General features: G+C 38.2%; 2 protein-coding genes across 2 annotated transcripts; one reads left to right on the forward strand and one right to left on the reverse strand.

Annotated features, from left to right (window-relative positions):
* Positions 1-306: 306 nt before the first annotated feature.
* On the forward strand, positions 307-3,547 carry LOC107844687 (putative disease resistance protein At4g19050). The gene is given in 2 exon segments (XM_047397831.1): positions 307-1,154; positions 1,157-3,547. Coding segments are annotated over 2 exon segments (3,171 nt in total). The 5' UTR covers positions 307-374.
* Positions 3,548-5,054: 1,507 nt separating this feature from the next.
* Positions 5,055-8,442, reverse strand: LOC107843879 (disease resistance RPP13-like protein 4). Its single transcript, XM_016688288.2, has 2 exons — positions 6,362-8,442; positions 5,055-5,304 (listed from the first exon to the last, which is right to left on the reverse strand). The coding sequence occupies exons 1-2, from the start codon at positions 8,440-8,442 to the stop codon at positions 5,055-5,057; spliced, it is 2,331 nt and encodes a 776-aa protein (XP_016543774.2).
* Between the last annotated feature and the right edge of the window lie 1,630 nt (positions 8,443-10,072).

The raw sequence follows: 10,072 nt of genomic DNA on the forward strand, positions 1-10,072 counted from the left end.
CCCTCCCAGGTTCGGAGGCACAGTCTAGGGGTCCAGAAAATCAATAGATTCCTCAGACAGATTTGCAGAGTCACTTGGTGAGCCTTCTATATTTCGGAAGGCCTGATATCTGGCAGTTTTACTTATCATTTATTAGTTTTGGGTCTACTGGGGGCCTTGTCCCAGTTTTCAGATAGATATTTGTTTCAGTTATGTAGTAGAGATTTCGCAAACGTTATAGAGATGTTGTGTTGAGATTGTGGGACATTATTCCCCTTTATTGATTTCATATGATTCTTGACCATGTTTCCGTAATATTGTTTATCTTTCGCATTTCTTTTATCATATGAGTTATGTGCATGATTATCAGACAAATAGGGGTGTTTCGGGCTTTCATGGTTCGGAATGCTCGTCACGGCCAGGGCCCCGGTTCGGATCATGACAGTAACATTCTTCTATTTAGACTATCAACTGATATGTTTTCATTACGAAGTACTTACTCTAGACATAATGATACAGGGTTACAATCTAAGTTGCTGCTGGAAAACATCTTAATGGACTTCTGTTGCTATGAAAATAAATTCCCTTTTAAACGTGGAAGTGCACATTACCGTGAGTTGATCACTTACTGGATAGTGGAAGGCTTTCTCGGTCCTTTTGATTGTTTTGAGAATGCTTATGAGAAGGGACACCGTGTTATTATGGTGCTTTCTCATCATGGCTTCATTGAAAATCAACAGGCAGGATATGTGAAAATGTTAGATTTGAGTTCTTGTTGTTGTTGTAGAATAGAGGAGACAGTCCGTCTAGGTCTGGCTAATGTTTTTGAAGGTGATCTTGGACGAATCGCACATGCAGATGGGGTAGTAAGAACACTTGGTAAGGCTGAAAAAGGGAAAAAATCATCAACATTGTTGATTGATAGGAACTTCCTCAATCGGGAAGTCCCATTTGATCTCTTTCAATCCATGAGGGAAATAGAAGCGCTTGCTATCTTCAACCCAACGTCCAAACCCGAGCCATTATCCTTGGACATGCAGAATCTTAGGCTTCTTGTGCTTAGAGGTTGTAATTTTTTAGGGGGCATTGAGAATCTCTTGGATCTGAGATCAACTGTTTCTGACAAAACATTCATTCCAGAAACTCTGTTCTTGAAATATCTGGTCCTAGCCCTTCATTAACAATCCCCGACAATCTTTTTGAATATATGCCTCAGATTCGAAGTCTCAATTTGTCATCTCTTCAAGTTGCTTCACTGCCCTCATCCCTTTATCAACTCACTGAACTAGTTAGGCTCATTCTGAGAGACTGTTCTAGCCTAAAGGAAATAAGAAGTATAAAAAGCATGACAAAACTTCAGGTTCTCGATCTTTCTGGTTCTACCTCTCTAGGGAAGTTCTTTGACAAGAATTTTGCAACAAATAAGGAGCTTCAAATGCTCAATCTTTCAAAAACCAAAATAAAATGGTTTCCTTTGATCAATGGCTTGGGGAAGCTCACGTATCTCTTGTTACGTGATTGTAAATCACTAAGTAGGTTACACATGATTAGTTCAGTAAGCAGCCTGAGAATTCTTGACCTATCAGGTGCCACAAATTTTGTTGAATTTCACGATCAATCCCTAGGAAAACTTGGTTCCCTCGAAGAAACAAATGTTTCACAAATTCAAATCGAGAAGCTTCCTTTAGATATCTGCAACATAGGTCGTCTTTCTTTGAGGGGGTGCTCCAAGTTCAAAGACTTTCCACACCTTAAAAACCCCGATCGCCTTCAATTTCTTGACCTTTCAGCCACAAACCTCATTAGTGTGCCATCCATCTCCAATCTTAGTAATCTTAGAGAGCTGTTTCTTTCGTGCTGCCGCTCCTTGGTGAGATTGGGAGACTTGAGCTCATTAAAAAATTTGCTGGTGCTTGATCTATCAGGTTGTAAGGCTCTAACTAAATTGGCGGATAACTCGTTTGAAAACATGCACTGCCTTCAAAAACTGGACCTCTCTGAGACAAACATTGAGTATCTGCCATCCTTGTCACACTTAACTGACCTCCGTCATCTTTTTCTACAGAAGTGCACTAACCTGAAAATATTTCCATCACTTGATTCCCTAACAAACCTAGAGGAGCTAAATCTTTCTGGTCTCAAGTGCCAAGGAGAAGTTGATGTGGATTTCTTGAAGAATATGGTAACACATTTCCCATCCTTATCAAACCTCGAAAAGCTTAAGCATCTTTCTCTTAGAGGTTGTCAGCACCTTCCGAATCTTGAAGGAGTCACAACGCTTGAAGTTCTGGATCTTTCTGGATCTCCCATTGTAGACTTGCCATCCTTTGAGAATTTCCACAATCTTCGTAGCCTTCTCCTCAGAGATTGCTCAAACATAAAAGATTTCAAGGATCTGGAGATATCTGAAGTCTTGAAGGGGTCAATTGAGAAACTTCCCTATGGTATCTCAAGGTTGACTTGTTTGAATCGCCTTGAGCTACCAAAGATGAAAGATGGAGAAAATGAAGATGAAAACGGAACATGCCACCCAAAAGAGCTTCTTCATTGTCCCTGGAGGATCTCCAGCTGGCCACTCGAAGAAGTTTCCAGCAGTCGTATGCCTGACATATTTGTGGATAGCTTTCAAGTTCTTCAACTCTTGAAGAACAATCCAACTATTGGCAAAAGTTTCCATTTCCTAGTTCATCCCGTTGAGGAAGAGACTGATATTGGAGGTAAGTATTTCTACCAAAATGAACTCTTTTATAGAGATACCTTCTTCCGAACTGGAAAACTTTGTCAGTGTAAGAAGGAGGGGGTAGATTGTCAGTGCAGGAAGCTACAGCAATCTCTGGAGATCCGTGGTTTCAGCGATTATCCCCATGGTCTTGAGCATTTAGCAGCTCAAGCTGAATTCCTTTTCTTGATTGATAACCAATTCATCGAAAATTTATCTAGTTTGGGTGCCGAAAGCACAAGAAAGATGAAATTCTGCTGGATAGAGGGATGCAGTGAAATGGAGAGCATTCTTAGTGGGGAGAAAGTTGCCGATAATCAGGGGAATTCAAAGGAGATTGTTGAGGTTACCACTGGAGTTGAGCATATGTTGGAGATTTTGAGGGTCTCTCATGCTGTTTGTTTGAAGAGCATATGTAGTGGCAACCTGCAAGGCCATGGATTAAGATTTATCAAATGTTTGTATCTGGAACATTGTCCGGAGCTCGCAAATTGTTCTTCATCTTATTGCCTGTACAACCTACAAATTCTACAAATCAAATTCTGCGACAAGTTCAGGACTTTGTTTGAAGATGAGCAACCTCAACCTTCGTTGCCAAAATTGCACAGGTTATGTTTGTGGGCACTACCAAATTTGGAGAGCATTGCATGTATAGCGGAATCATTGCAGACCCTGATTGTTGGAGAATGCCCAACGCTTGAAAGTGTTAATTTGTCTACTTTACATTCAAAAAAACTTGAGATCCTTCAAATCTCTTCCTGTGATAACTTAAGGGAAATTGTTGCTGCATCTGACTTGGCACTGCCAGGAAAGATGCTCATTAGAGGATGCCCAAGTTACATTCTGTGATACTGATCTGTGGAGAAAGTTGATGCTGGAAGAGATATCGAGAGAAAGTATCACTTTTTTGCGAGTTTCCTACCTGAATTATCACCAACTAATTATCAAAGCATACCTTGAAATTAATGAATCAGCTGCCATGTGGTATGGGCAAATTAAGTTGTCACGTGCCTTTTGGCGATTGTATTCAAGCACTTGGTCTAGTAAGTTTCGAGGTGTGTTTTGATGAATAGTTGGTGATAGTTCTGGTATGGAACTCCAAAAAAGTGATACTTCAAGTGTGTTTTGACTATGATCTCTAAATTATTTAGAACTTGCTAGTTTGTTCTAGTTAACTTCAGTTAAGCTTTCTTTTCTAGTGTTGTTGCACATCTTTTCTTGTAAAAGATTTTGTTTCCTTCCAAAACCAATCACTAATCCTCATATCGGGATACATTAAGATGAGTTTTGATATTTCTTTCTGCAGCTGTATTCTTGTAATGCATTGCTATAGACTTGCAGTTGAATTTTGAATTGTACAAATGAGTGTGCAGATGGACTGTCGAATAATAATCTAGACAGAAGTGGTTGTTGCAATTATAACAACTAAGCCTCAAATCCAGGCAAGTTGAAGTCGGCTATGTGAATCCTCACTATCTATGTTGTTTCATTCTGCCTTGATCCAATATGTTGAACACTATATTTCTCCTTTATATATAAGAATTCAATACAGTCTGAACAACAAAAGTTCCATTCATGTCTCGTCCAAAAGTTTGCTCTTTCCGCTAACCAGACAATTTGAAAATAACCTTCTGACTAACGCTTGCTCCAACTCCGATAAGAACCACAACTAAAACAAGGGAAAATCGACCAATGTTGTCACGTAATAGGACTAGATCAAACTATTACCATCTGTCAATATTTACACTGATATTTCTAAATATAAGTTAACCAAATAGAGTTGTAACTTATTCCAAAAACGTGATAAACCTATTAATCTATCATGTGTAATCACCGCGTTGCAATGGAGGAAAAGGCAAAGAAAGCCTCGTAGGCAACAAATCAATGTGTAAGACTGAGTTTCTTACATTTCTGCAATTCCAGTAGCTCAAGGACTTAAGACTGAGTTCATGTAATAGGAATAGGTTGAAAAAACAGACATGTAAATCGTGAAGAACGATCTATATGTTAGTCATTGGGATCTGCTGTATCACAATAAACATCATGATCTTTAATTGAAATCCTCATAATGAAATACAATAATATAGTGTGGAAAAAAGTAAAAACAACAACTTGCCCACAATCAGTTTTGCCCTAGCACGACCTTCACTAATTTGGAAATTGTTGCCCAAACCAAAATGAGTCATCAACAACCAGACCAAAGTGATAATAAACAGCATGATGTTTAATTGAAATCCTCATGATGAAATACAATAATATAGGGTGGAAAAAGAAAAAAGCTACTTGCCCACAATGAGTTTTGCCCTAGCATGACCTTCACCAATTTGGAAATTGTTCCCCAAACCAAAATGAGTCATCAACAACCAGACAAGAGTGACAAGCTGTCCTCCTTGCTAAGCTGTTTGCAATGGTTATTGGCTTTGCAGTTAATAGCAGCATGGGACAGCATTTCAACCCATACTTTGCTTATTAGCTCCCATTTATCGATGCCATGACCAAGCAGCTCGTCCAGCTCTTTGGCTAGACGACGTCCATCAAACACGACCGATTTACTTCTATCTCCCTTCACTTGCACTGGCTTGACCGCCGCATTCACTCCAAAGATGCTATTAATTCAAGTTTGTGGTACGAAGATAAAACACTTTTTATTGAAGTAGATTCCATGTCAAATGTCCCAGACTCGAAAATGAAACCTCTGATTAAGGACGAACACATTATTACTTTTATGTGGTAGTTGGCAATGGATGTATGAAGACTCAAATATGTTGTTGAACTATATTAGAAATGACTCATTTATGTTATCCATTAAAAAATTGGCTCATCTATGAGATCGTCATTACAAAACAGGCTCATCCATAAGAAACTCAATAGACCCTCTTATCGATCATCCCTTTTTGTAACAATAATGGCATAAACTTGTCAAACATTTATTAACGGATGACATATATGAGCCATTTCTAATTGTTCGATCGCGCATTTGAGCCTTTTCCCTTATAGAATTTTTCTTTTTATGTTTTCCCCTATTGTCACATCTAAATCTAGGAAATAGCCAGTGACTTCAATTGATAGGAACCAAACAAATTCTATAGTTTTTTTTTTTTTTTTTTTTTTTTTTGGTTTATTTAAAAGGCATCTATTAATGGACAATTAATTGTTATTTATTTATTTTGCCCATTCCTCTACTTGTTTTATATCTGATAATACATTTTCTAAAAGAAGGCAAAACGCAAAAATTCTTTTCTTTTTAGTAGGCGCTATTTGGTGCGAATCAAAATTAGTCGGCCCTAATATAAATACTGAATAAACAAAAGATGATCCTAACTTTTATGGTTCTACTGTCTGCTATTTCATCCTTTTCTGGACAAGTGTATATGTTGGGCTCGAACTAATCAGGTGTCATACAGAACCTAACAAATCAAAATTTTTCCATCTAGGATAACAAACTGACGGTTTGAGTTAAATTTTGACAGATCAAAATGGATTGAAGAAGGAAAGTTCTCCTTTTGTTGTCAAATTCAACCATTACAAGAATGCATTATTCATTTCAAAAAGTAAATATATATGAAATGGTAAAATAACCATAAGCAACATAGACATGCGTTATTACAACATTAAAATGTAATCTTCTTGTCCTTCCAAACTCCATGGGCATTGCATGGGAACATAGTGAGCTTTGGACATTTCACTTTCTCCAGATATTTCACCTCAGGGAACAATTCTCGAAATTCCGTCCAGTCCATCTCCATTTCTGTCAAGTACTTGAGACGCAGTGTTTTCACGTTATTCCAAGGTGTTGGAACCTTTTCAAAGTCGAATTGACCCAAATCGCGAAGTTCCCCTCCTCTGATGTACAGTCTATTGAGCTCCTTCAAATTCTCAGGTTTTAGCCAGGTCGAAGCACTTCGCCTAGGATAACATTTAAGGTCCAACTTCTCCAATTTTAACGGAATACCACTTGGCGGTGAGACATCCTCATCCACCTTTCTCTGGGTAAAAGTACGAGTCATTGTTCTTGTGATTCCCCGCATGCCAGGTTTTGGAACGGTGGACACAGTACCGGAGTCTGGATTCCGAAACAAATTTCCTCCCCATTCTATAGTAAGGATGCGGAGTTGTTTGAATTTCGCCAGCACGTCCAAGTCACTGCATCTTGGAAAATCCTTGATTTCTGCATGAATACTTAATTTACGTAACTTTGTCATGGCCAACAAATCCTCCAGAGTGCATGAGAGTGATTTTTCTTTTGAAGCTTGAACTTCAAATCCCTTGAGCACCACAAGATTTGTTAGTTCCCTGAGACCTTTTGGCATGCCACTGAGCAAGTAACACTCCAATAAGTCCAAGTGTGTCAAATTATGAAGTGAACCAATGCCCTGTGGGATCACCTCAAGACTGTGGCAAGCTCTGAGATCTAGGACACTAAGGTTCCACAGCTTTGAAATAGACTCGGGGATCCCTGTTATCCCTGAAATTCCTTGCAAGCTCAGGAATTTTACGTACTTTAAGTTAGCCAGGCCTTCTAAATCTTTAGGTTCCTCCACCTCAATATGCTTCTCGCTTGTGCTCTCCCATCTTCCCAAGTAAAGAATGTTCACATGCTTCATCTCGGTAAACCATTCGCGCTTAAGCTGTAGAAAGGCATCATTCAAATTGAACACCACATGAGCCATGGGTTTAGACTTGCCTGATCTTGAGGACGAGGTTGAGGTTGTTCGCGAATTGGAATTATAATTCTTGCCATGGGAGGACTCCGCCTCATTCTCCAACTTGTTGTCTTTCCGAGGAACCAGACAAGATCTTAGAGAACTAGAATGCTCTCGCACGGGGTTGCCTTGTTCATCAAAATCAATGAACTTTTCCCTCTCAGCTAGCATGGTTACTGCAGTATGAGCCAAAGGTTGCAGCTTGTAGCTATGAGCTTTTTTCTTAAAAGGACACTTGTCGTAAACTGGCTGAATGATGTTTTTCGAGGTGAGTTCCTTCAAGACCTTCTCCGCATCAGACTCCGCATTTTCATCAGATCGAATGAATCCCTCACCGATCCACCAGTACATCAGGAGCCGCTTCTTGATTGTTGCATCCTGCGGGAACAGAGCAAAACAAAGCAGGCATTGTTTGTGTTGAAGATCGAGGAGATGGAAAGTTTCCTCGAATTCTTTGAATATCGCATTGTTCTTAAACAGATCCTTCTTATAGAAAGAATGAACTCCAGCTAGATGCTCGTTCTTCTCGTGGTTGGGGAGATTCTCTTTCTTCTTTTCATCTCTATCAGCTGGCACCGAGTACCTAACTTTCACCTTTGAGGGGATCTCCGTTTTCAACCTCATAACAACCTTCTCGACCTTGGAAATGGCTTGTGATTTAAGGCTGTCCTTCGCACGCTTCTGTTGTCTCTCGACCTCAGCCTTGTATCTTTCGAGATTCTTGCAGGCCTCTTCGATGAATTGAAGATCATCGTCCATCAATTTATACAGCTTCTTTGCTTTCACTTCAAGGTCAGTTATGTTTTCTTCGTTTCCAATGCGAGGGACGGGCTCGTTCTTAGGCTGTGGGGGTGCGGAATTTGCTCGGTGGAGATGTACGGGCTCGTTCTTAGGCTTTTGGGGTAAGGAATTTGCTCGGTGGAGATGTACGGGCTCGTTCTTAGGCTGTTGGAATGCGGAATTTGCTTGTTCTTCCTCATCGCGTTGTATTTCAGTGGAGTGGGTTATATCAGAGGAAACATGGGGGATTGCAGTTGCCATTGTCGACGAAGAAGAAAGAGAGAAATGAACAGTTTTAGGGAATAAGGTAGCAGCAATCAGAGAAATTTACCAAGCTCTAAAAACGTATCCACATCAACATATATACATAATACATAATCAGAGAAATAATGTTCCTCACATATTACAAAAAGTTTTAGCATAATACATAAACTTTGCCCTTTAACTTGCCTTCAGCTAGTATCTACGCCCTCTCACTTTGGGTGTACACAAATTGACATTTAAACTTTATAAAGTTTAACCCATAGACAACATATGCAATTCACGTGAGATACACCCCAACTTACGCGTGCAAGAGCTAAACTTGTATAAAGCTGATAAGCTCAAATTACATGTGTGCTCCACAATCGGAGAATTATGCTAGCAATCGGGACATTGTGCTCCACAATTCTTACCCTTTACTTTTATCTTAATTTTTTTTAAAAAAAAATCTCAAATCTACGTGTAAATTAGTTGGCAGCCTTTGATTGGGTCGATATCAACGTAGGAGCGTGCTGTTTTTCATGCATGTGACCTGACCGAAATTTGTGTCTACTAATTCAACTTTATACAGGTTTAAGTGTTTACGCACCCAAAATTGAAGCACATAGATGCCAGTTGAAGCCAAGTTAGAGAACGTGTTTATGGATTACGCCTTTTGAAAAGTTAGATCTTCGGTTATATTCTTGACTCTCTCTCTACAGATGCATCTCAATAATCAAAAGAGTAGGTGGGAACATGGATTTGACATCTTGGAAGCTTTACGCTAGTTAAGAAAATGATCCTACAAATATCTCCTGAGTTTTGTACTTTATTTATTGTCTACTACTCCCTCTCGTTTCAATTTATGAGTTTGGTTTTGACTTGCTACGAAGTTTTAAGAAAGTAAAACTACTTTGAATCTGATGACCTTAAACTAAAGATACGTGGAGTGTACCAAAATGTTTTTAATCTTGTGGTCTTAAATATGTTATGTGGAAAGTTGAAATTAAAGAGTTACAAAAAAAAAGAAAAAGGAAAGAGACATTCTTTTTGAGACTGGACTAAAAAGAAAAGGCATAATATATAAATATGATGCTAAACTTGATACCAAATTATAACTTTAACCTTAAACTTTGATAGTGCACAAATATGACCTTTAACTATTCAAAACTGCACAAATATGACCTTCGATCCTATGTAGCAAAATGCGTGTTGTACACGCAAAACTGAGCGCGTCGGACTAAAAATTTGAGCGTTCCAACAATAACAAAAAGGGCAAAATGACTATTATGCCCTTACTAATTCCTTTTTATATATTTAAATGACTTTTCACTATCATTTTTTCATTATTTTCAGCTCAAAGATGAAACTATACTAATAATAAATAAAAAAAAATTATAGTTTTAATAAAACGTTATTAAATTAAAGTTATTAAAATATTATTAAATTAACGTTATTAAAACGTTATTAATAAAAGGTTGTTAAGGGCAGTAGTAGTATATTAAATTAACGTTATTATATTAACGTTATTAAGAAAACGCTATTAAGGGCAGTAGTAGTATTTTAAATTAACGTTATTAATAAAACGTTATTAAGATGAAAATTTTATTAAAATATTAGTAATAATAATAATAATAACAATAATAATAAT

This window comes from Capsicum annuum, chromosome 10 (genome assembly GCF_002878395.1).
Source record: "Capsicum annuum cultivar UCD-10X-F1 chromosome 10, UCD10Xv1.1, whole genome shotgun sequence".
Lineage (NCBI taxonomy): Eukaryota > Viridiplantae > Streptophyta > Magnoliopsida > Solanales > Solanaceae > Capsicum > Capsicum annuum.

Bases quoted from the DNA above. Each gene is read 5' to 3' on its own strand.
- LOC107843879 (XM_016688288.2), bottom strand. From the start codon at position 8,442: ATGGCAACTGCAATCCCCCATGTTTCCTCTGATATAACCCACTCCACT. The intron at 5,305-6,361 runs GTTCCCATGCAA...TTGAATTAATAG, and splicing joins AAATGTCCAAAGCTCACTAT to CATCTTTGGAGTGAATGCGG.